At 37.3% G+C, this 27,662-nt stretch overlaps 1 protein-coding gene across 1 annotated transcript in view; it reads right to left on the bottom strand.

The window, feature by feature from the left end:
- Positions 1 to 465: 465 nt before the first annotated feature.
- The window catches only part of LOC139730876 (GRIP1-associated protein 1-like), a 38,434-nt gene continuing 11,237 nt past the window's right edge, over positions 466 to 27,662 (bottom strand). The window contains exons 7-32 of the mRNA XM_071641752.1: positions 27,571 to 27,622; positions 26,789 to 26,958; positions 25,164 to 25,262; positions 23,708 to 23,809; positions 21,978 to 22,027; positions 19,611 to 19,665; positions 18,538 to 18,608; positions 17,735 to 17,814; positions 17,226 to 17,273; positions 15,587 to 15,632; positions 14,825 to 14,878; positions 14,005 to 14,082; positions 13,153 to 13,230; positions 12,861 to 12,899; positions 12,111 to 12,311; positions 11,460 to 11,576; positions 10,525 to 10,566; positions 9,718 to 9,831; positions 8,785 to 8,862; positions 7,748 to 7,900; positions 4,915 to 5,075; positions 4,019 to 4,076; positions 3,266 to 3,370; positions 2,310 to 2,406; positions 1,722 to 1,906; positions 466 to 901 (exon numbers count right to left, since the gene is read on the bottom strand). Of these exons, the coding sequence (XP_071497853.1) occupies positions 701 to 901; positions 1,722 to 1,906; positions 2,310 to 2,406; positions 3,266 to 3,370; positions 4,019 to 4,076; positions 4,915 to 5,075; positions 7,748 to 7,900; positions 8,785 to 8,862; positions 9,718 to 9,831; positions 10,525 to 10,566; positions 11,460 to 11,576; positions 12,111 to 12,311; positions 12,861 to 12,899; positions 13,153 to 13,230; positions 14,005 to 14,082; positions 14,825 to 14,878; positions 15,587 to 15,632; positions 17,226 to 17,273; positions 17,735 to 17,814; positions 18,538 to 18,608; positions 19,611 to 19,665; positions 21,978 to 22,027; positions 23,708 to 23,809; positions 25,164 to 25,262; positions 26,789 to 26,958; positions 27,571 to 27,622 (2,534 nt within the window). The 3' untranslated portion in view covers positions 466 to 700. The remainder of the gene's footprint in view (positions 902 to 1,721; positions 1,907 to 2,309; positions 2,407 to 3,265; positions 3,371 to 4,018; positions 4,077 to 4,914; positions 5,076 to 7,747; positions 7,901 to 8,784; positions 8,863 to 9,717; positions 9,832 to 10,524; positions 10,567 to 11,459; positions 11,577 to 12,110; positions 12,312 to 12,860; positions 12,900 to 13,152; positions 13,231 to 14,004; positions 14,083 to 14,824; positions 14,879 to 15,586; positions 15,633 to 17,225; positions 17,274 to 17,734; positions 17,815 to 18,537; positions 18,609 to 19,610; positions 19,666 to 21,977; positions 22,028 to 23,707; positions 23,810 to 25,163; positions 25,263 to 26,788; positions 26,959 to 27,570; positions 27,623 to 27,662) is intronic.

Here is a 27,662-nt window from a genome sequence, read left to right as displayed (position 1 = left end):
GAATGGAGGCTCGTGATCCGTGAGTATGATTTGTTTCAATCAAAATGGGTTGTAACGTTTACACGGCATTACCTCTCTGAGGCTGCATAATAAAGGAATAGCTACAGTGTGTACAGTATGTACATTCCTTTACCTTGTGATAATGATACAAATCATCGTCCATGCAAGTTTGTCTTTGATGCAAAGATAGATGCAATGAACTCATCACAACTCTCAAATTCTCTCTGTTTGAAAAAAAAAAAAGCACTGGCTCATGCAGATTGTCATACTTATATTCTAAGTATTTCTGAAATATTGATATAAATTCTACAATTTATAACATGTACTGTAAACATTAAAGGTAAGCATGATGCCAGATAAAGCATTCTCAAGGGGGGGGGGGTAGGAGATTGGGGAAAGAAGAATCAATACTACCCTACAAGCCGTCACAACACGTGCATAAACAACCAGTCTGCATACCAACAAGACCCTTAGCACAAAATGCTAAACATCACTTTAATAATCCAGTTCTGACAGCCAGTAAGTCCATGTGGCATTAACAGCAGCAGGTGTCTGGCACACCTATGTGACACGCAAGGAGACACGACACGGTACATATCATCTTGGCATACCAGCTCACTTTGGATTTCTCTTGCTTTGTGACTGTACAACATAAAATCATCAACTCTTTGTGCTGTGGCAACCTCGGGCATCATGCATGCTATGTGGCAGCAGTGGAAGGATGGGTGATGGGAGTTGCCCTCGGCGATGATGAGGCGGCAGCTGATGATGATGATGATGATGATGATGCTGCTACTCCTGGTAGCTTTTCCTGACCCTCCACAGGAGAAGGTGTGCCCGACTGAGAGGACCCCACCAATTTACTCAGCCTCACCACTTCACTTGATAACATCTCAATGTCCTGCAGGAAGCGGTAAAGGAATGTACAAAACAAAAATCCATCTTCTATGATTTGCCACCAGATCCCAAAACAAACACAGAACTGGTTCTTTACTAAAAAAAAAGAAGTACCAAAACCATTATTATGCACAGTAACAGCACTTTAAAAAAAGCTTCTTTTTATTTTGTTTTATAGTAAAAGCTTGAGTTATTTACATTGCATGAAATCTGAAACTTAAAATGCCAAAAGAATATGTGTGCCTCAGAAGCACTTAGTCAACATGTGGCCTCACTTCTTTTGTGATAGAAATCATAATAACATACATGCTACATCAAATTATGTAACTTGTTCAATTCAACTTTGGCTGATTGTTTCTGTTCATGTAGTATTCAGTTCATGAGCAAAACATCTTTGGAGTTATCAATTTAACCATTCAGGTTTTAAACCATTATTTAGATACATGCATTCATATATCTACAGGCAAATGATCCTTAACATACATTCAAACATTTCAGAAATGTTAGCTTTACATAAAGCTGCTTCATAAACAAAGTGTCGCAAACAAAAAGCGAATTTATGCCAACTAGAAAAGCCTGTCTTTGACCTTTATGTGGAGAATTAGATGCCTTTTTGTTCAGTCTGCAACATTTTTCTTGTAGATTTTCTCCTGAAAATGAATAATTGGAATTGCAAAAACAGAAGCATTCATTTCGTCATGACGGCCACCCAAAAAGAAGAATAATGCTTTGGGAGAACAGAGTGGGTAGTCACATGATCACACATGCCACCAATGGATGAGGGAAATGGTAGGGCACTGTAGGACTATAGTTTGACCTCTGACCTGTTGAAGATGCATGTTCTTAGTGATGGTCTCCTCCAGCATGAGTTGTAGCTTCTGGTTCATCTCCCTCTGGCTCTCCTCCTCCACATCCCGGGAGCCCTTCATCAGTTCCCGCATCTTGCGTAGCGACGGGCCCTTCGTCTCGGACCGGTCGTCGCGAGGCGTGGAGCTGCTCTTACCGGGATCTGGCGAATACAGTGGGAGAGGGAAAAAAAAGTACATTAACCCTTTTACAAATCTTCCTTTCTGATCTGGCATACACTTTAAAGACCAGTTAGCGGGGTGTTACAATGGAGTGGGAAGGCTGGCCCAGCTCAGATACATTCGAACGCTTTCATCTCAAATTGTGTACAACAACTAAAACCAGTAAGAGTATATCATTTGAAGAAATGATGAACTAAGCTGGGTCATTAGTCTACGAATATTCTTTTCCTGTGAAAAAAAAAATGCATTTGACCTCCTGCTATATATGACATTGAAATATTTTCTGATTAACAATTGTATGCTCATCTAAAAAATTTCATTTTAATTAATATTTTTATGTTAAAAGAGTGTACTTGGATCTGTTCCCTAAATGTCTGAACTCACCGATGATTTTGCGTTCCATGACATGGTTCTCAATTATTGCACTTTTCCTCAAGATGTCTTCAGCCATACACGCATTGCTCTCCTCAAGATGACGGACCTGTTTAGAGAGTAGGAATTGAAAACTCTTCATGTCCTGCTTGGTGGACAATATATGCAGATTACACTTCCATTGTCCAATTAACCTTATTTGTAGTTCATGGAAGTCCTCAGATTCTTATCACAGTAGTACATATCTACATTAATTTCAGTTAGCAAATGTTTCAGAATGCTTTAATAGGATTTGATTGTGTCACATACCTGCATAAATTATTGTGTAAATATCTTTTATCATGAAGAAACAAAAAGGTATGATCATGTATCTGCATGAATACACCATGAATGTGTGTGAATCTATTATGAATATCACAGAAAATGTGAAGTGAAACTTACATCACGCTGTATTTCCTTGTAATCTTCTATTATCACTATTCTAGAATGCTTGGACATTGTATTCACATACTCAAATTATTTTCTTGATTTTTAGGGGAACATATATAAAGTTGGATTGATATAACAATATAGATGCATACTTTATTTCAAGTGGCTCAAAAATGTTTTCTGTTACGCTAATATAATTTCAAATCTCATATATAGTTTACATATTACATCTTAAACATACAGACCTTAACAGTGTAATGTCATGACATACTGTCTTTTACTGTTCCACAAATGTAAGATTAGTAGCTTTAAATACCATCATGTAAGCATGTTTGCCAATGAACCATGATTGATATCAGGTGGGCAAGAAATGCTCCCCAGGCAGTAGATATCCAATGCTGCAAACTGAAATCATACTCGTAGTCCCTGGCAATGATACATCCAGTACTTAGAAAAGATTAAATTACGAAGACCAGAAATGCTCAACCATATCCTTAATACTGTCGCACTGAAAGATCAACATGGTGTGATGAACAGACCTTCTCTTCCAGGGCCCAGTTTTCCTGCTGCAGCTGAGTCAGCTTGGCAATCAACTCTGTTGTCTCCTCACTGAGTGATGCTGACATCATGGAATCATTTGGTGACTGTAGAGAGGAGGGAGAGGTATATGGGCAATAATCTGATGAAATCTTCTTTCAATGAATACAGACGAAAGATTTTAACTTAAACAATCTTGTTATCCTTGTACAATGTAAATAACGATATAAATAAATCTATAAGAAATGGCAAACAAAATCACATTTCATGACTGGTGAGTAATTCTTGATAATGGTGACTTCTTAACAGACTGTTAGAATGGACGGGGGATGAGATGGATCCTGGTAACCACACAAAACAAAACAAAAAAGATTTAGAGATTTAGTCTAAAAAAGAAAATTACAATTGGTCTTTTCCTGTAAAAAAAAACAACAACACCTATTTCCACAATTTTGATTTGGAAAAAATATGTCATGTGGCTGAACTCCAATGTGAATGAAGAAAATATGGCAACACACCCAAGCTCATCACACAACTGCATCCTGTACATTCATTGATTAGCCCAGAATTGTGTGTTTTCTTCCAACAATACAAAAGAAAACAAAGTTGAATGCACTGTCCTGGATGTGTTCATATTTGACACATAACTACAAGTGTATAAAACAAGAAAAGAGGCTCATCAAATTCATGAAACAAGTAGGGCAATGCACTACCAAGCAGAGTGGCATAAAAAAGAGAAGGGTTTTAATACTCACTGGGGCAAAGTCTGAGTAGTCTCTGCCAGTCCCACTGTTACTCAGTGATGAGATACTACTGCTAGATAAAGAACAGAAAGAAACGGATGCATAAATTCATTCTTTGTGTGCTATCAGTTCAGACTGGTACAGTAAGCCCCATAGCAAAGTACATACTGTCCAGAGTAAGGAGGAGTGAAATCCCACATACATTGTCCATAGTAAAGTACAACTTTCTTGCATGCACGCAATACAGCTGCTAAATCTGTTGGTTTAGTCACAGGCAAGTTTACATTTCACAAGAAATAGGAATCTCTCTTAATGAGTTCTTGAATAACCGAACTTACCTATCTGTTGGATTTTTCTTGTTCACAATCACCATTCACATCACTGGAATCTCTGTACTCATGAGCTATATTTTTCTACTTTTATTACAAATTGCTGAAATTTTAAATTTCCGATAATTTCAGACATTCTTCAAGTCTAAACAGATTGTGCAACATATGAAAATGAGAATTTTGATAAAGATGTGACATATTTGATATCAAACTTATAGCTGCCAACACACAAGGATAACATCTTAGTAGTGACAAATGACATCCAGGTTTGAAAACCATACATGTAACTTCCATGTTTTCTCCAAATGATTAGGTCCTCTTTTTTTTAAGTTTATGCTACTGTCAAAATGCTCTGACCTACATTTATACATTGCTTGATGTTACCTTAACTGTTCTATGTCAATTCTAGGAGTAAAATTTAAGATTATAACAATGAATTAACTAATTGATTAATGAATAAATGGATTAGCAAAAATAAATCAATTAATGAAAATCTAATTTACCATCAAATATCCCAATTTTATCTTAGCTATAAAACAGAAAGTGGTATTTAAAGATAAACAAGTCCACACACTGTACCTGGTGTCTAGTCTGGACCTGTCTTCGTAGCTCTGGTGTGAGAAGAGTGCATCCAAACCCTGCTGTCCCTGACTAGTCTGGGTTAAGACCTCCTGGAGTCTCTCCTGAAGCTTGGCTGCCCGTTTCCTCTCCTGCCTTAGCTGTCTCTGCAGATCCTTCACCTTTGAACCCAAGGGCATGGAAAGAATGCAAAAATATATGGCACACATTTTCTCAAACTCAACTGTTTCTGTCTGCCTTTATTTTACTTCTCAAAGATTTGCTCGATTCACCTTCCAACTTCTAAACTGCTCAAACTGCCTCTGAAAATACTGCCTCTCCAAATCTTATAAAATGGGCTTTAGAATCTCTGCGACCTGATTCGTCAATTATCAAGCATTGATTTTTTTACCAACCAACAGGTCAGATGATGTAAACATGCACTCATGGGCAATATCACAGCGTAGTGCTATCGATAGCGCTCTGTGAATTTACCACTGTGAGTGTTCATATGTGTGCTGTGGTTATAGTACCTTGCAAATGGCATGAATGGGATGAATGAGTGCAGCACACCGAACGGCCTCGCTGGGTATCGTTTTTGTGATTATTTTTTTCATGCGTTTGCTCAGCCTCAGTATTCAAGATGACGAGAGCGGGAGGTCCAATATTTGAACTGGTCACTGAGGATGAATTGGCCAAACTTCTAGACAATTCTGAGGCAGCAAGTACCAAAAAAAACCCCATCAAATTCAAATTTTCCAAGTTGGAAAACTTTGCCAAGGTATAAAGAGTGTGAATTTGCTTGACATTACTGCCAGTATTAATAACAACACATCGGAATTGGATTCACTACTGTGTTCTTTTTTTTGCATGTCTACTGAAGGACAATGGGGATCTTTACCCGAAGAAATCACTGCACTACACCAAGTACAGTGTACAAAGACACTTTCTTGATAACTACAACAGAAGGATCGTTTTCCTCAGAGCAGTAAAATGTACAAGACTGTGATGGTGAAACTCATAAAGGAGGGTTTGGGTAGTGTCAAACACAAGGATGCCATTAGTGTGGCTGACATGGAAAAGATTCAGGCCAATAACTTGTTGGATTGTAACACACCTGCTGGGCTCCAGAACAAAGTTTTTGCTGATCTCATGACATATTTCTGCAACAGGGGACGAGAAAATGTTCGTTTCTTAAAACCTAGTGACTTCACAATCTCCACAGATGAGAATGGGCTGCGCTACATCACAAAAGGAGACAATCTAACAAAATATAATAGAGAGAACGATGATGAAGCTGTAGGAGGCCATATGTATAAAGTAAAAGACCTGAACAATGCCAATGAGAAATGTCTAGTGCAAACCTTCGAAAAGCATGTTTCAAAACTGAATCTGAAGTGCGATGGTTTTGGCAAACTCCAAAATCAAAACCGCCAACCAATGAAACTGATCCGTGGTACCAGAATATGCCCGTAGGCATCAATACGCTAGCTGACAAAGCGAAGAAGATCTCCAAAGGGGCGCAATGCAGCAAATTCTACACAAATCACTGTCTGCAGAGTACCTGCATTACCACTCTTGATCAAGCAGTCTTCGAAATGAGAGACATCATGGCTGCAAGTGGACACCGTAGTGAAACTTCTCTCAAGACATACACCAAGATGTCAGATGGGCGTAAGAAAAAGATGAGTGACAAAATTAGCAGACAACTTTATCACGTGAATGATCCCAAAGCTTGCAAAACATATCACCATGAAGCAGAGACTGACATTGTAGGCAGCAATAGTGGTAACCTCCTGCTCTCGCCATCTCATAGTCTGCCGACAACAATTCCTCAAACTCGAACGCCATTAACAGAAGTGCAAACTGAATGACCACATTGTCAAGCTTCGGCTTCTTCACCTTCAAGTTCGATGGTTCATCTGTCTTTACTGCTGTCACCTCAGAGTAACACCAGCAGTAGCACTACCAGCCATAATTTTAACATTCATGACTGTGTTGTGCATATTCGCAACCATTAATCCTGAACTAGACCCTACTACAGTGTAAATAGACATAATGTACATGTGTTGGTGAACTTGTGCAGACTCTGCAGTCTCCAGTTTTCATGTTTCATCAATGTTGGAGCAGACTCTTCATACTTCAGTTTTCATGTTTCATCAATGTTGGAGCAGACTTGGTCTCCAGTTTTCATGTTTCATCAGTGGATCAAGATGCAAACTGCTTTTCTGCATGTTTCTTCTTCAGTAGCACAAAGGACTTCTATTATTTTACAGTACTCTATATCCTCCCTGTGTGTAGCCAGGAAACTGAGCCATGCCTCCCGTAAAATCCGAACGCATGGCTCAAGCCTTGTAAGTGTACCGGACCCATGATGGGGAAAAAGGTGGAATTTCATGAATTTGCAGGCCCATTTTATAAAACGAATGATGCACATGCCTCGAGTATTTCATGGATCGCTGAAACTCGGATGCTTTCGTTTAACTTTGGAACAGTCTAAAACCCACGAGCACAGCGAGTGGGTTTAAACAGTTCAAAAAGTTAAACTCGAGCATCCAATTCTCACCGATCCACTCAGTCCTGTGAATCATTTGTATACTAAGGCATGGCCAATCTACTGGATGCATGGCTCAGCTGAGCATCTAGTAGTAATTTACAAATAAAAGGCTCGCAATCTCTTGCTAAGTGCCCAAACTCCTGCTACTAGAGTGTGATAGCATGTTTACAAATGTCTCCCATCAGTGATCACAACAATAATATGATATCGTACAATATGTAAGGCTAGAAAAATCAATGAAATGCTCTCAACCAATGAGATAAAAAAAATTTTCTGGTCCTGTTCTATAACACTCACCATGCCCACCCCTTTCTTCTCGCTGAGCTTGCGGTCCACCACGGAGTCCTTGGCTGCTTGCTCCATCTTCCTGATGGTCTCCTGGTGGTGCTCTATCTCCTCCCGGGCCCTGCCCACTGCCAGGTCTCTCTCTGCTATCTCCTCCTTGAGGTCCTGGTTGGAGAGAACAGTGAACGACATTGGCACTATAGATAGTGGAAGTCTAATGTCTAAAATGTCTAAAATAGCAAGTAGCAGATATAGCAGTGATAGAAATTGTAGATATAATGAGAAAATAACACTACTTCTACTACTACTACTACTACTACTACTACTACTACTACTACTACTACTACTACTACTACTACTACTACTACTACTACAACCACCATTACTGCTACCACCACTACTGTTGCTGCTGCTGCTGCTGCTACTACTACTACTACTACTACTACTACTTCTACTACTTGTTCTACTACTTGTTCTACTACTACTGCCACCACCTACGACTATTATTACTACTACTAAATCAGCCACTCCTATTACTGATGGCAACAATCATCATACAGTTGCAAGTAATAATAAACATATAAAATGCACTTCATCTATCAATTTTCACTTTCCAGTGTTACAAACCTCCTGTTTGTACAGAAAGAACTGAATCCACTGTTGACATCAACTTGGAATCCTATTTATTGGGAATGTTAGAGGCTTATCAATACAGTGATTGAATGTTAATATGTACAGTACAACCAGGGCCCCGTTTCATAAAACTTGTTATCAGTGACAACTGCCACATTTCTATGACAAACTTGCTGTCAGCCAATCAGATGCAAGGATTTCAGTAGCTTGTAACAACTATAACAACTTGTCACTGATAACAAGTTTTATGAAACGGGGCCCAGAATGCATACACAAAGACTATTAATCTATCAATAAATAAATAGATATATGGATAGAGGGCCAATCAGGCAGGCCAGCTAGCAGAGAGACAGATGGATAGAAGTATAAATGGACAATACGACATGAATTTGAATGCAACTGGCATATATACTCACCATTAGATCATGAGCATGCTCAGCTTTCAGCTCTTCAATATTTGTGACATGTTTTTCTTTTGTTCTTTCAAGTTCCTCCTAACAATGAGATAGAAAAGGTTAAAATATATTTGAGATGAAGAGCACATCAGTCCCTGGAACTTGATTTTTGATGATCTTGATGGTCCTTGACTTTGATGACTAAGCAAGCTTATTAGCAAACTTCAACCACCCAACCTCTCAGAGCTTTAAAAAAAATGCACTTTTCTATCCTCGAAAAAGTCCTTTTCACAATTTCTATGACACCCTTTAGGTGAAGGCAAGAAAATGTGATGGAATATCCTGACTCTTGATAAATCTAAGTTGAGAGATTTGTGCACTACAAACATACTGCACCATTTTGCACTTACAACTGTTGATCTGTGAGCATTTTTTTTCCTTTCTTTTTTAAAATCCATGTCAACTGTTTCATTACATCAGATACAGTCATATCAACAACAATTACAGACTGACTTTCTGCTGGTCAATACATCCCCACGGTATTCACACATCTGCACTGTGTACATCGTCTTTTGACAAATGTACTGGATGGATTTGTGGGTGTATTATCTTGAAAAACACAAACAAACAAACAAACAAACAAACAAATACTTTGATGTGAAATTACTATATATCAATATCCATATGAACCATCATTACTTAGGTGAAACACTAACATATGCTTCACACAAGTTTTTCTTCATAATTAAGTTTTTTCATATATCTGCCAAAAGTAAATTCAATCTATCAATCAATATGAATGCAATGGTTTCAAAATAATACATTCATGTGTCCAATACTACTTGTAGTATCAAGTTCTACACATGATGTAAATGAGAAAAGAGCAAATTTCCTTTGATTATGGTGCAGTGAGAATGGAAGAGAATCAGTGACAGGTGTCACAATGATACTCACCTCAGATTCCTTTAGCCTCCTTTCAAACCAACCCCTGGCAGTCTCCACTGATTCCACCTGTTGCTCCAGCTGACTGACTTGCTCCTTTAAGGGCTCCAGCTCTTTCCTAACTCTCTGAGTCATTACCAAGGTGATGGTAGGGAGAATAGAGAGAGAAAAAAAATCAATGGGTGATATATGGCACATTCAGCTTTCCTACCCTTCACCAGCATGGCATAACAGACAAAACTCCTTTCGCTATTACAGATTAGCAAGAAAGTAAAGCATGCAAGTACAAACATGAAGAGATAGATTAGTAAATAAGTAAATAAGCAAATAACACTTTATGTAATCAGTCTATCAGTTAAATAAAGATAAGCCAACAAATAACAAATGTTTATACAGACAAAAACAAAACAAAACAATGACAAACAACTGGGAGCACCATGAGCATGAGCCTGTAGAGACAATACTATATGTATCTAGCTGGAACTATATCTTTTTATATGTCACAAACACATTGAACTCAAGCCTTTAGCTTTCTTTGTGAACTCCCATTACTTATTTTTTAATACTGTAAATATTCTGTTTAATGATTATCAATAAAGCAAGCTTAATTAATAACTAATGCATTCATATCTGTTTCATAAACATGTTATTGATAAAAACATGCTCTCATCAAAGTGATGATAATTTATCACACTATTTGTCTTAAACTAAAATGGCAGGTAATAAAAGAGATAAGTCTGTAAGAAACACAGGAAAATATCTAAAAATTTAGACTTGCTCATAAAACGTCTGGCACAATAAAACAGGAGCTTGCAATACCTTTTCTTCTTGTAACTGTGCTTTGATGTCATCGAGCGCTTCCTGCAAAATTGACAGAGAGGCATTATAAAAGTGTCAGTATTAGAAGTCAGTTGCGGATCACATTTGACCATCATTGCAATCAGTGTTAACATTATGATGATTACCGTCATACAGTGTACTCCCATTATGACGAACATGGTTATAACAAAATTCTCATCACAACGAAGAAAAAATTTCAGGTCCCAAAATGATCCTCTATATATCTTTGTAGACATTACTGATCAGCTTCAATGTAATTTTGCTATAAGAGAGAAAAGTGCTGGTCCCGAAGACTTCGTTATAACAGGATTTCCTTTCATCTACAGTGACAGTCATTTACTAGACAAATTAAGGCCACCGCACACTACACGATCCGACTGGTCTTAAAGTCTTAAGCCAAGCTGGGTCTTAAGACCAGTCGTACGACCGGACACCGCACACTATACGACCCGACTGTAAAGCGCGCGCAGTGCGCACTGCATGCGTTTGCATTTTGCTGCATTGTGAATGGCTGAAAGCTCACGACTGGTCGTAGAGATTCAACATGTCAAATCTCTACGACTGGCGCTAAGACCCAGTCGTACGACTAGAAAATGGCAAGACTGTGACGTCACACTTCTAGTCTTAAGGTCTTAAGACCGGTGAATCGGGGCAAAATCGTGTAGTGTGCGGCGGGCTTTACTTAAACATACTTTAAAAAATATCTCCGCACATATACACTGTACATGCAGTGGCTAATACCATATCAACAAAAACATCCCAACATGATATTGTGATAAACTGAATTCATTTTGAATGGGTCATCTATTAAGGATTCTACATCACAAGAACAGAAAGCCTGAAAATATCTGTGCAGGATGCTTCCCTCTGTGCCAGATAGCAGTACTGAGTTGTATTAAAGTCTATTTGTGTACCTGGTGGGTAGTCTTCATTCCAGCCACTTCTTCTTTATGTTGCTCTCTGATGGTCTGCATCTGGATAGCCATCTCATCCAGCATGTTCTTCCTCTTGTCAGCGACTTTAGTGGTTTCCTGTTTATCAGGAAAAAAAGAATCAGGCAGTGGATTAAAGATGATGCCATGCTCGAACGACTATGAAGCTATAACACGGACAGCCATGTCCAGAGATTACTAAAGACACTCACAGCTTTACTGCACTTGCTGTTTATGTTCGTGTCTGGGTGGTTATGGTGTGTTACCAATGAAATACAGCAACTGCATTAGTATTGAGGAGTCCTTCAAAACTAACAATGAGGCAATCATGATAAGACAATATATATACATTTTTTACTAACCAAAGACTATATCTACAGTAAAATACATACAAACATCAAAACAATCAACTGGGAAGCAAATGAATATTAAGTGTGTCATAAGGTATTTTTTTCACAAAGAGAGAAAGAAAGAAAAAGGATGTAGGATAGTCTTTAAAAACACTGGGTCAGAAATGAGGGATTAGGTATCCAGACATGTGACAATAACCAATATCTTGAGGCTGATGTAGGGTTGAGAGAGGATTGTCCTTATTCTGAATACCATAAGAAGAGGTTCTGTTCAAGGACTCGCCTGCAATTCTCTGCTGACGCTGTCCCGCTCAGCCTGGGCTTCCCTGAGCTGGTCGCCTAGTGTGGCGTTGGCCGCCAGGCAGTCGGTGAACTGTCCCTGCAGCTCGTCCCGCTCACTGCTCAGCTTGCTGTGGACCAGCTGCAGCTCCTCCAGCTCCCGCTGTGTGGACTCCAGCTGATTCTTGGCCGTTGTTGACAGACCCTGCATTACAAACCAACAGGAAGTCCATCCATTCATGTCACTAGACCAATGATCACTGACCACTGCAGTCATTTCTTGATACTTCATGATTCTGCATTTCTATGAATCACCCACACAATTTGCGGCATTTTTTCACTTTTTAACTTTGCATTGTATTGTATGGTCTGTGACATGTACATGTATATATTTCCTTCTCAGCTTGCAATTTTAAATGTTAAATTTTATATGTTTGGTCTAATGTCTTAAATTCTGGGAAGACTGGTAGTGCTATGAAGAGAACCTTATATTCATTGCTGGTATCTAGTACAGACTTCAGTGTTTGTATTTGTTTCAACATCAACCAGAAAAAACAAATATTCTGCTGTACTTGAGTGAATCAAATGAGCAAATGTCACAATACTCAGTCATAAAGTGCTGCCCTTATTGAATCAAAGCTACATCATTTTTTTTTTCAGGTGTTTAACATCTTCCAAAGTTGTATTGTTTCTGTTGTGTAAAATCTTTCCATGAAAACATACTGGAATTAAATCTAGAACATGAATGACTCACCTGTAATCTATTAGCCTCTTCAGATGTGGAAGTATATGCCTGATGAGAAGAAAAAGATTGACAAGAGGAAATAAACAGATGTTAGAAGCATGCTTATCTCATGAATATTTAGCAATATACGCTCATATTTGTGATTCTCAATATTCCTTTCTATTTATCACACAACTACTAAATATTCTCAAGTCTCTGATACTCCATATTCCTTTTTTTTTTAATCATACCTCTGAAAACACCGAGAATTATATACTATGGCTGAAAAGGAAGCTATGAAAATACTAAACCTGTCTCTTACCTGTCGTATTGTGGCAAGTTCATTTGTTAGCATAGCTTTGTCTTCCTCCAACCTTGTTATCTCTTCACTGTTTGCTGCCTACAATCAGAGAGAGAGAGAAAAAAACACCATATCTCTGCTTGAAATCACGTCAGATTGCCATTCAACTCGGATACACTATCCAATGGACTTCAACAGGAATGTATCTGGTAGGTATGAAAAAGTTGGCATTCAAGGATTTGAAATTATTGATATATAATGACCTTCATCTCATTTGATTCACAGCTACAAGACATACAAGTAATGATTGTATTTTGTTCATTTGTCTGTTTGTTTTGTTTTTGACAGTAGGTAAGGTGATGTCTATTCAGTGCTAAAGAGACCACTCAATTTTTCTGGAGAAAATAGTGGAGTGCACTGTAGTACAAAACATTAGCTTTTGGAATCTTAAACGGGGGTGGGGGGGGGTCCGATTTGACTTATGTCCGGCTTGTTTATAATTGACAAGATGATTTCATCAACAAACTTTCTCTTGACCAAGCTATTCAAAACAACAACAACAACAACAAATGAATGGGTGCTGGAGAGTGTCTGAGGTAAAACTAGTAGCAGAGTCCTGGAAGAGAAGGGTTGATATAAGAAGGTTACTCTGAGTACAGAAGATCAGATTACCATGATCATAATATATGACCAAAAAAAATCAATCAGGGCTGCCAACATTCACACATCAAACTCAGGAAGATTTAAAAGAGCGCTCAAGGTGACACTTGTGTGCTATATCCATTCTAGCTAGAATTGTTATCACAGCATCTTTGTGAAATGAGACCTGAATACTTGGCAAGCCCTCACTTTCATGGAGAGAAATGTTCCCACCTGTTTCTTCAGTGACTCCACAGTCTCCTCCAGCTGTCTGATCTGCTGCTTGGCAGTCTCCTGTGCCTCCTGACGACTCTGGGTGGAGGAATAGAAAGTACGACAGGTGTATATTCAGGGCTGCCAGCATTAACCAATCATTAGCAGGAAAATTCTTGTTACCCACGAGACATCGGGGTGATACTTGATGCATGTTACATGCATCTAAAAGGGGCAAAATTGACTCAAAATCAGGGAGATATGTATATTCTCTTGTCCAGGACATGAAGAGATGTTGAAGTATTCAGGAAGCCCCCTCCGGACTCAAAACGACATGGTAAGTCTGCAAATTTGCAACAATCAGAATCCTAGAATTTTCCTACGGTATATAATGGCAACTAGTACTTGGTGTGAATGCATATTACAGCAAAAAAGATGCACGCAAGCCAAGAGTAAAATGACCCTTTAGTTCGCATGTTACCTCTCAAGACATTGCAGTTGTCATAGATTTAACACTCATTACATATGGGCCCCATTTCCTGACATCTTTTATGAAATTTATCATCAAACATCTCTAATAAAACTGTATGAAACCCTGGTATTTATTAACAATGGGTTACAGACCTAGGATGTGTAAAATAATTTTCTTATTGCCCAAAATCTTGAATGACATCAAACAAATAAATATTGAAAGAGGTACGCACTTGCAGTCACCTCTCAGTTTCCTTGAACTGGTACCATGAGGTGGTTAAGTATGAGACACTGAAATATGCTTTTACATTTGTTTACAATTAAACAGACATTTAACTGGCAGGACACAAAGAATATGACAGGAACTTACTTGCTTATTTCTGTTCAGGTCAGCCTTGAGTTTTGCATTTTCTTGTTTTAAACTCTGGAATCAATCAGATCAGGGGCAGAAAGTGATAATAAATGGCAATTAGAAAGAGCTACCTCAAGCAATTTTTATTTAATTCACTTATTTATTTATTTTTTTCATTATTACTGTTATTATTACTTATCATCACCATTATTATATTTTATTTTATTATTATCATTATTATTATTATTATTATTATTACTATTATTATTATTATTACTATTATTATTATTATTATTATTATTATTATTATTATTATTATTATTATTTTATTTTTATTTTTATTTTATTTCATTTTATTTATTTTTTTTTTTTGGGGGGGGGGTTCAAGCAAAGAAGGTTACACTGCATAATACATAAAGCAGACAATATTTAGCTCACAAGGGTAGAAAGGAAGCATATCATTTTTAAACTTAATATACTTGGCAACAGCAAAGACACAAAAGGCCAAACCAAATTTAAGATCAATTATGCAGCTTGTGAATTAAATTGTACAGGTAAAGTACACAATTAGACTGTACGACTCCAGTGCGTACTACGTTGGCACACAAGTTAAATATACCAAGTTGACTATTCTCATACACATTGCTCAACCAATGTAATCTTTCATTAGCTTCGATCATCTTCATTCACTCAGTACTTTGGGAAATCCAACATTTTGTCAATTAAAAAATGTCACAATAAATGTTTCTTTTCTACGTGCCATAACACCAGTACAATCACCTCTACATCTTTGTCTTTGGATCCATACAGCTCTTCCACTTGTTTTCTGAAAATTACCAACAAATGATACAAAATCAGAAATTTGTTATGTTCATATACCAGCAAAATCCCCAAATCTGTTCTAAAGAGATAAAGAAACACACCATTCACAGTTTAACTTCTAAGACTGAAATTCCCAGGAATTGGGAGGTTATGTGCAAAGATAGACAGCTGAAATATTAGAAATCACAAAGTATCACATTCATTTATATATTTTATTTCAGCAGGGTAGCTCTGTCAGTGGCTTCTTAGTGGCCCTGCACATCCATCACAGAATACACTTCTTGCCGCGATTTGTTTAAGCATAATGCTAAGATACTCCTCTTGATACAGATTTTATCATTAATGTTAAAGCCATTTTTGTCAGAATAACAACACATAACATTTGGTACTAAAAACCAAACAAACAAACACACAAACATTATCCCGCTCTGCAGCAGTTTGATTTTCAAAAGTGGATATGGGCAAATACCCTTAGAGGACAATTACCCCCTCCCCGGTTAAATACTGGTAGTGACAAGTTTAGAGTAAAGATTAGGGTTAGGGTTAGGTTTAATAGATTTAGAGTTTAGGTTAGGGTTAAGATTAGGTTCAGGATTACGATTAGGGTGAGGGTCAGGGGAAGGATCTGGGGTAGCTGTCCACAGGATAATCGCCCTAGACCCGGCACAGCTACAACAGAAATGGAAATCATGCCTTGCACTCAACAGGTTCATTTTGAAATAACACATCTTAAAAGGGCTGCCTCTTCATTTCAACACTGTAAATTTATTATTCACCTATATCTCAATGAACCACAATTTGCAATACTGATATACTTTGTATGCTGTATATTCAATCCCTGAGAATATATGCTATCATGTAAGAGAGGGTAATAACACTTGGTCAAAAAACTGCATGACCCATGCTTAAACATCACCTCCTAAAGGTTTGCTCTAGCACCATGGTGAAGTCAGGGCAAAGGCACTTTTAGCGGTCCTTCCCAAGGGAAAGACACAGGGCACTGCCTGAAGATCTGTTCTGGTGCATTGATCGATCATTATCATCACTACACTCACTCTAATGTGAATATTGAGCCTGTACTCACAAAGAATGAAGCACAGAATATCTACACATCATATACAGTGCATAGGAGATACCATGGGGTTGGCACTGTGATTTAGGGGAGTTTGTTCCATTCCTGCATGGGATATAGATCTATTGCTTAAATAGTACCTAGATTATATGTACATTCATTCACTTTGTCTATTCTTCTGTATAACAGATATCTAAGCAATAGAAGCAGCAGTCAGTACAGAAACAAATAATTTGTAATAAAGGAACAAACCTGAGTATCTTAGCATGATGTACATGAAGGGTAGAGGGCATGTTATTTCAAGAGTTACTCCACCAAATATAATAAAGTGTTGACAAGGGAGATCCTGCATGAGTAAAGCGTTACTGGACTTAACACGAATATGTGCACATTTCCAAGAATATCACTTCATCACCAAATAGCAAATGTAAGATTTAATTCAGATGAATTTTGTTCTTGAGAAAATACCAAAATGTGATCCTCAAATAAGGTTGCTCAATACTAAAATTCAAAATGCCGACTTACCTGTTATTTTCATACATTTGCTCTTTTTCTTGCTGGAGCTGTAACAGACTGTGTGTCAATTTAGGGAGAAAGAGTAACAAACAGTCATTGACAGACATTATCCTCTGCATAAAGCTTTAAATAAAAATTAGGATGCTGGAACAGGTGAAAACATGTCTGATGACTGCAACTAAATCCACATCTTATTTACATGGTAAAACCTGGTAATCTGTCTACAGGCACCATCACATCTACAAAACCACTACAAACTGAATTTCTTTTCTGCATGCGCATATTTCTGGATGCCACACCAAAAGTCATTTTGTTTTGTTTTGTTTTGTTTGTTCTTGGGGGAGGGGGAGTAACATGGGTAGCGGGGGTAATGGAAGGGGGGCCATATCATGTTAACAGAGGTCTTACAGAAAAATAGTTTCCCAAATGTGATGAACAAATTTCAAAATATCTAAAATCGTTATCAAATCTGATACACCTTTCAAAAATTGGAGGGGCTTGTCACTGAAGATACCTACCTTTCTTGCTTCTTTTTGTTCTTTTCTGACAATTTCTCTACTTCCTGGTGAAGACTGGATACCTCTGCTTTGTGGGAGACCTGAAATGAGACACCATAGACATTAAAGACAATAACTCATGAACACAAACACACTCAGAAACAGTTCTTGTGGGACACTATTCTTACCTTGAAAAGGCAAATTAAGTTACTTTATTATAATTCCAAGCTCAAGGATTTTGCGTAAAAATTGAATTACGTAAAAACTGAATTGCGAAATTCTATGAGTTCAACGAGCTTCCAGGAATGAAGATAAAAGAGGAAATGACAATGTGACAATATCTGTGTTTTTCTTTCAAAGCAGTTTTTAACACCAAAAATCATTCTCTGTCACTGTATAATGGCATATCTTAATTCCTTTTTGTTGATAGCACATACATACTGCAGTGAATCTTGATCACCTAATTGGATATCACCTGTCAGCTCAGATTGGCAGAGAATTTCTCTGTCATATAAAATATTTCTTTTAGATAAAAGTGACAGAGAAACCAAAAGTCAAGAAATTGAGTTGAATTTTTCGAAGATTTATATTTTATGAGTATAAGACATGTATATAAAATATTTGGATATATAAAATATTTGGATATTAAAATATCAAATGTTACATATTATTCCCATTCAAAAGAAGGAAAAAAATGGCCTGTGTACACACATACATACAAAGGGCATAAACATTAATTCATTGTACATACAGAACACTCCACAACTTCCCATTTGTATGGGGGGGGGGGGGATAAAACAAGACAAACACCACAATGTACAAACCTCTAGACTGTGTAGTTGCTGCTTCAAGATCCGATTTTCTTCTTGCTCAGTATCAACTCTTAATTGCAGATCTGTACGAAAGGAGAAAGAAAGAGTTATCTAGATAACAGTAAAGGTCATCAATACACTAGCTCTGGGTAGAGTTGTATTCATCAATTTCAAACAAGAACTATGCATAGTTGAATATGGCCACTGTATGATAATTGCAGCTAAACTCATTTTGCAATCAATATTTTACTTGCTTCAAATGAACATGGGAATTTCTTTGTCAAATTTGATAGTCATTCACCTATCTATTCCCACTTTAGAAAAGAGTTCTACTATTTTGTCTTCTTACATCATATTTGAAAAAGACAAGCATTCCATTAAATTTATTAGTAAGGTTTCAAACGTGTAAATTGTATATCAATTGTTTTACTAGGATATGGAAGTCATGAACGAAATAAGTTAATTTCCTCCAAGAAAAAAATATGAGGAAAAATAGAATATAAAATAGATAAGATATTCTAAAACATCAATCACATAAAAGTGATAGTGACCAAAAATTTTCTCATGACAAGGGAAAATGAATCCTAAAACACGTGTGGAGCCTACTGTATATGCCACATATCTTGTGGCGACCATATTTCTGCAAATTTTGCGATTCAACCGTTGTTTTCAACAGTAGCAGACCAAATGGTACCTTATATACCACACATGCAATGTATTTTGTCTCCCCAGAGGGAAATGGCCAACTCTGCTTCATGAAAAGGGATAATACTTATGTCTCATTCCACTGCTAAGGTTTCCAATCACAAATCTAATCATTCATGGAACTCTAACCCCAATCCTAACCCTAACCAAATTCTCACCTATTAAGGTCACCCTATATTTGGTGTATACAGCATGAGAATACTATTAACTTTTAAGTTATCCTTTTAAAACATACTGACAGAATCACTTAGAATAACATGAATTTTCCCTTACCTTGATGCATGCAAAAAAAAAGAAAAAAAGAAAAAAAAAAGATCATAAACACAGGAAGGATGTACTAAATAAAACAAGTAAATAAGAAATAAGTAATTACTACATACCATTGATTTCTTTCATCTGTTCCTCTAACTTTGCTATATGCTGATCACCAGGATGCTGCATCGTACGCATGTAGAAAAAAAGAAAGATATAAAATAAATTCACTGATTTAATACAGGGAGCATACATACACAACTCAAAACTCAAAAAGTGACAATACATTTTGTCACTGGGGCGACAAGACCTCATATCTACAAAATGTCAAATGTTAAGGAGGAAAAAACAAACAAAAAACATGGCATCCAAAGCACTATATCAAATGGGATAGCCTCCCCTTTGATGTGCCATGGTGGCTTCATTTTAGGGGTAAGACAGCTAGAATTGGACAGGACATCACTTAACTGATTACTGCATACGCCATATATTTCGCAAGTCTAAATTTTCGCGAATTGGGACTTCCCAACAATTTCGAAAGTGGTTAAATTCGCGATTGTGGAGTCCTGGGCCCTGTTTCATAAAGCTGTTCGTAAAGTTACGATCAACTTACGAGCGACTGGTGATCAGTTCTTGTGCTGAATTATTAAAATTCTGATAAGTATAGCACATCAGAGCTGATCACCAGTCGCTCGTAAGTTGTTCGTAACTTTACGAACAGCTTTATGAAACAGGGCCCAGTACTGAACTGAGAAATGTATACGCGAATGTCACATTCATATCGGCATTAAAGTCGATATTTTCATGTGTTTTTAATTTTGCAAATAGCAGTTGACTCGCAAAATTCGCGAAAATAAAAACCTTGCAAAATATTCGGCGTATACAGTATCTGACCATTAATAAAAAAAAGTTATTTTCACCAAAAATTTGAGATGCAAGGTCTTGTCACACCAGCGACGATCTGCCACTTATTAGTAAGATTGGCTTCCATTTCATGAGACATTTATATTTCAAGTATTTTGAAACAAAAGGTGGTACTTACTTTTATTGTTTATTTTTGCATAATTATTACTCTTTTGCTTCAATCAAGGATTAAACAAACAGCAAATTCATATTCATTTGTCATATAAGCAAAGTTATTACTCTAAGAGTAAAACTGCAAGTTAATTCATAAAACAAAGATGTTATGTATTTCATTTTTGCCTCTGATGTATGAGCATTCACTCAATATAACCATGGAGCTACCAAAAAGATGGAGTAACAACGAAGGCCACCAATATTACGTAACCCAACTACGAGCGGTCAGTTCTGACAGACTTCAAAGCACCGCACTCGCTGGGACGGCTTAACTCGTCCCGCAGGGGATACTTTGGCAAACGATGCTCCGAGCCGCAAAAATGACGTCATACTCACCAACATTGCACATACAATATAGTGCTGTATCGAGTCGAAAACTCGACTTGCAACAACATATGGCTGCACAAAACTTTGCTGAAGACCACGCGCATGCGCATAATATCCACAGGCAAAACAGAGGAGATACCGAGTGCAGTGCACTTTGAACGAACTGAATTGGCCCATGAACAGCGAAGGTACTGTACAGTGTATTGTCGTCATGCCTTGTGACTGTGGTAAAGTACATACCCTAAGAATAAAATTCTTAATAAAAATCCCTCACATTTCTCCACATATTTCAATATCTGTCCGTAAAGCTGACATTTGAAACTACAATCTTACGTAAGTGTTGACTGCGTACAATTGCGTACATTTTATCTATACCGTTGTGAAGCCAGCTGTTATTTGTCTTTGTGTTTGTTGGGGACAGCGTGACGGCCATTATTGATCGTGTCGAGAGTGCAGTGTTTGTTTACATGCCGGTCGTATCATATCGTGATTTACATATTAAACGACGGTATGACATGTTAAACAATTTGTTACACTGCAGATTCACTATTTGTAGCTATAATTAATTCAGAATCATGTTAAATCGAATATGCTCGAAGTCGACGGGGCAGTTGCAGTTTGTGTAGTCCCATGCATTGACGTTCCATGGAACCATGGAGCTAGGTAACTCCATGGTAAGAACCAGTTTGCGAACGCGCTGCGGATGACGTCATTGTGCGTACGCACTGTCTCATCTGTCATCGCTCTCGCTCACGGGGGGCTTAGCGAGGATTACTTTTTACGAGTCGGCTTCGAGCATCACTTCAAAAGGACCTCAACCGTTGTTACTCCATCTTTTTGGTAGCTCCATGATATAACTCTTGAACAAATGCATGCACATGTGAATACACATATCATAACTTTAAAATTTATATTCTTAATTTCCTCCAACTTTGTGTCATTAGTTCGAAATCCATAAATTGCTATTCCCCCAACACATAATCTTGTGTACAGCAAGTTTTCAAACTCTTGTTTCATACTGCATGGTTTGCCATGGATTCTACCTGGGCCTTTTTGTGATCACTCTGATTATTTGTGATGAAACTTCTCACCTGATCATTTGGCTCTGCAAATGAGTTCCCTCTGCTCTTGCTTCCTTCATCTGTATAAAGATATACAACACAGTCACACGTAGTAAGTTCTAAGCCATCTTTCAGTGAGTACACCATAGCCTTGCTCAACACCATATTAAAATGTTCTTACCATCATAACTTACAGCTCTGAAAAGGCATAGGGTAGATGTCCCTAGCAATTAAGAATTAAACTTTGGCATAAAAAAAGGAAAACAAAAAAAGGCAATATACTGTGTGAAAACAAAATCACATTCACTAGAAGAAAATATGCTCACATAATATTTCAAGGATTCATGTAATTTCTCAAATGTTCTAACCAACAGAATTTAGGCATTGCAAAAGTAACAGCTTGATGTCACCAGCATGTTAGCATTCAACTCTGGTGCAAAAGGCAAATAGAATGCAATGAACTGCTTGTAAAATAAGATCTTTCTCATATATGACAAAAATGCAGATTGGTTTCAAGATGACTGGTCATAGTTTACTTTGTTCTGTTTTGTTTTAATTTGTTATAAATTTGCTGGGAATGGCGCATTCAATGCCTGCCACAAGCAGACTGCATTAGCCGACCATTAGCAAAGCATAATGCAGAAAATCTGAAAGTAACATCTATCTGGGGAAAGTGAAATATAACCGCAGTAAGGTGCATCTGGTACACATTATCAAAAATGATATTGTCAATCAGGAGTAATCAATTTTGCAGCACTATAATATGTACATACAGGTATGTAGAATTCTTAATGTCCAAAGACCTACTCACTGACGATACTAAAAATTGAGAAAAAAAAAATCAGTATTGACGTAACATTGATAAACATATGCACTTTTGGAGACACTTTGCACTAAAGTCAATGCTATTTCAACATCAAATTATGCGATTTTCATCATAGTTTGCACAGAGTGCACAGGAAACATACAGGAAATTTTTGCAATCTGCTTAACAACAATAGGATATTTCAGTTATCACAGGCTTGAACATCGGTTCCTGTGTAGCAGACATGATGTGAAGTCCATCTGGAAATGCCATGTCAATAACATCCGACTGTCTGTTGTGTCGTCTTACTTCAACTGGAAGTCACCACAGAGCAAAAGAATGTGACATCTGTATCCATCATATTCTTTTCACAGCTCTCATGTATGTCTCTACAGCATAGGGGATGCTGTTGGTACACAGTACTAGTATCACTACCACTACCACTACTACAACTGCCATTAATGATGATAATACAAATGATGATGATGATGATATTTATCTACAGCCACTACTACTACTACTGCTACTACTACTACTACTACTACTACTACTACTACTAGCACTACTACTACTACTACCACCACCACCAACAACAAGAACAACAATAATGATAATAATAACAAATTAAACAAAAATAAAAACAGTGACTGTTTCATATGAAGCAATTTTGTATGAATATGCAGAGAACAAAGACTTAGACTATCAGGATGCAGTTCAAATAAGCAACAGAGTGTCGGGGGGGGGGGGGGGGGGCTGCTGCCGGTTCTGAGGAAAAAAAAAACAACAAAACTTTCTTTCATTCACTTCTGACTAATTACTCATATTAGTAAAATATACATTCATATATTGACAGATTATAGTCAATCACACGATTGTTATTTAAAGTGAGCAGAATCTCACTGTAATATCCAAGCATGCTGTGATTTGTAGAGGGAAGAAGACCCAGTACACTCACCCTTTGAGACCATTTTGACCAAGCTTTCCATGTTTCTAACCAAAGCACCGCTAACCCTTTTCTTCAACTGTTTGGCATGTCCTTGTAGTACTGTCATTGGATCTAATGAAAAGATGCAGATGCAAAATTATCAAAAATCAATTAAAGAAACAAGTAAACAAACAAATACACCACATATCTATCTAAACTGTAATATCAGAAACACAACTTAACAAAAATGTCATGACTAAGTCGTCAGTTCATTCATATTCAAATCTTTTCAAATTACTGGATGCAAGTAATATCACACACAGATCCATTTAATTTGCTTTTAATAGCATCAGTGGATATGGATACAAAGGCAGAAGAACATCATAGTATGTTTACTACAGCAGTATATGTAGCCACATGTCGCATGATACAAGGCAGTAATACCCTCCTGTGGAAACAAAGCAATTTTCAGTGGTCTTGAAATATGCAAGAATGTCACTACTTAAAACAGCTAAAATTTCATGCTGCAGTTTACTGTTGAAGAAGTAAAAAAAAAAGCACCTATGTATGACAATCAAACAGTCAAACAAACACAATGAGCTCGTTGCATACCATGCCTAGATAATTAAATTGACGCAAAACAGAAAGCATGGTTATTTGATTGACATATAAATTTGTAAACGAAATAGTGACCTCCCTCTATATCATTACAGTACATTTGTATTTCTAGTTTAACTTTGCCATGACCTCGACTTAACTACCAGAGAGTGAGTTTTATAAATATTTTCATGGAAGACTAGATAACGTAAAAATTCCAGAATCTCACATGACAGGAACTCACACTGGTTAGAAATGTAGCAATAACATCAGTGTCATATCCTGACTCATTTCCTCTACATAGGTGTATATGGCAGTGCATATAAAAATCCAATTAGAGACATGCATATTCCGCAGAGATTCACACACACACAATGCTACTGGTCTACAAGTCACATGACGTTATGGTGGTTAAAAGCACAATGACAAAGTTGTGCCAATGCTGAAGGTACTTGCAACACAGGACACACTTTGATAAGAATGGTTGCAACATTTTATTGTGCAAATTGCCTTGCATTATTAGTGAGGCACAGAGTCCATGTAGACCACATCCCATTCAAAAAGAAAGGAGGAAAGTTCACAAATGTAAATACAAAATCCACATATAAGTGCATGGTAGGTGCTTTGCAAGATATTAACTGTGAAAGATGAAAATGTCTCCTTTCTTCCAAAAGACTTGAGTGAAACACATAATCAAAACTAAAATCACAAAAACAAGAAAAGTCACATATGTTGAATTGTATGCCTAAAAACTGGAACAACCTATTTTGCTGACTGTGCTGTACAATGGTTGCACAAGTGTGTGGCGTGTGTGTGTGCATGTATATGTGTCTATGTACTATTTGAAATAAAGACGTTAAGGAAATTAAAGCAAAAGAAATATACAGACCTTTTGGCTCTACTGCATCATCAAAATCACTTGTAACTGCTGTTAGCTTCAGGTCCTCAATAAAAGCCTCAAATTCATCATTCAAAAAGCGGTCTAACTCTGGATATATGACACAAAGACAAATTCAAGTCAAGTACAAAATCATGCAAAAATAATTCCTTTACACAGAAAATCAGCTATGTGCTCTTAAATGTGGCATAAATATGGGCGATGTGTATAGCTACACAGTCATGCTTTGAAAGTGAACTTACTAAAACATGGATTTTGAACAAAACATGAATATCATGCTCCACAACCATTGACAAATGCAGCTCACAATCTCTGAAAAAAATCAACTGCATCTCCTAATACACAAAGCATGATTTACTGAAATACCACTTTATGGCAGATCTCAATGTATAAAATAAGTTTTAAAAAGAAAAACATTTTGCATGCATTTAATGGAACATAAGTTGCTTTATACAGTATAGAGAAACATGCTTATAAAATGCCGTTTGCAAATTGCTCTCACAGTACAAGACAAAAGTTTTTCTTTTAGCAAAAGTTGCATTTCAAGCAAAGTGGCGAACAAGGAAGACTGCATAATATACCTGTACTATAAAAATCCCAACATGCAGAAACCTGCCATCTTTGAACACAGCAGAGTTTTACGCTAACAATCATTTGCTTTCCGTAAAATCACTATGCCTATAGTAATACCATCACAGTTGGACGACACACTCTTGTTGTTCTTGATTTCATTTTCTTCCTTGATACGTGGCAGACTCTGTCGAGGTAATCTTGTTTATTGGCCAGTTACTGGCACATGGCATTATAATATGATTGTGCCACTGTATGATGATGCCAGTACTGTTACACAGACTAACTTCCTACGCTACGAGTCTACGCTGTAATGTGCTTATCAGCTCATAAAATACTGGCATCCCAGTGCATTTCCACCATAAATGTCAACTCTAAAATCTTTCCTTGCACTGACAGATGAAAGGAGTTATAACTGTCTGCAATTCATTTGCATCCTGATTCTGACAACATTTTCTTGTTGCAAGTGATTAACAAACTGCCCTTTATCGAAGTAATTAACCATCAATCATTCAGTGTTTTTGAGTAATAGCCATGATAAACATCATGGGCATAAATACTCGGGTGGGATTCAAACCCATGACCTCCTTTACTGCTAGACAGTCATTAAATCCACTAGACTACCAAGCTTACTATGGATCTGATCCTTTGTGGCAGTGGGTACCACATATTTATTCAAATGAACTGTTCTTGTGTTGAGGAGTTTTTTTGTTTTTTTTTCATCATATTTGGCAGCATTCTGCCTCATCATCACAGGAATGCCAACCTTGTTAGCAGCACTGCAGTATTCACAGGGCTGAAATACAGTAGTGCAGTTTTGGTAGAAAAATAGTACTTTTATCTTTCCTGCAATAGGTGCAAGTAGTAAAACAATTTGGTAAATTTGTATCAGTATTTCCCGTGAAACCTGCATTATTTTTGGAAAAAAATGGTAAAAAACAACAACAACAACCCAGTAATAGAAATACTGCAAAAACGTTACAGTTTGTATCTCTGCTAAATGCAACATCATGAACACTTATCACAATTACTGCTGACTAGCATACCTGCTTCCAGGGGAGACTGGTCAGATGTATTTCCATCCGGACTAGAAATGGGAATTTCTTCCATTTGGTCGCCTTCCCCTGGGTCCCCTGAGGCTCCTGTTGGGGTGGGGCGCTCTCCCAGGAGCCTGGTGTACCTCTCTTCTGCATCAGCACAGGCTTGGGTTAACATACTGCAGAGAAGATCATTGAGGTGACAAGAGTAAGCTTGCAAGTGACGTTGAATTTGCAGTGTGACATCCAGCTGTCTATTATAGGTGGCAAGATTTAGCTTGTCACTATTTATTCCATCTCACAAGAAATATATGCGGCATAATAATTGTTAAAGCACAACAATTATTCAGCTTGTGACCATGCATTCCATCCTACATGAACAATATGCTTCATAATAATTATCATGCACAACAAAGCATTCTGGCTAAATACTGGTACTCTCCATCTATAAGGCAAAATTCAACATTGCAACAAACAGATATCATTTAATCAATAGCAAGGAAGGGTGGTAAATCTGTAAAACAGTCATATTTCCTGGATGCAAGATAAAAAATGCTGATGAACTTCTACTCTGTTTGCTATTGCATAATCAAAGGTCATATTGCTTGCAGGACTGAACATTTCAGACAAATCATACATCATTGATTCTTGTGCTGCAAAACACATAATTACCACTGCAGATATCATAATCAATGTTCCAGAGTGAGCACCTTTCTCTGTGAACTATATAAACATCGTGAATTAAAAACATACTTGTGTCTTTTCATCTACAGGCCATTTTTTCAACTCACTTTACATTCTGCCTCATTCCATTCAGTTCATCTGTGTACCTCTGTTGAGTGCCTAAAAGACAATGATTTGTAATCAAAACTCAAATTTAGTT

The sequence above is a fragment of the Diadema antillarum genome, unplaced genomic scaffold (genome assembly GCF_040938485.1).
Source record: "Diadema antillarum isolate AM-2024a unplaced genomic scaffold, OU_Dant_1.0 seq00000341_RagTag, whole genome shotgun sequence".
In the NCBI taxonomy this organism is placed as follows: Eukaryota; Metazoa; Echinodermata; class Echinoidea; order Diadematoida; family Diadematidae; genus Diadema; species Diadema antillarum.
Note: the sequence above shows the minus strand (reverse complement) of the source record. Positions and strands in the feature narration are given on the sequence as shown.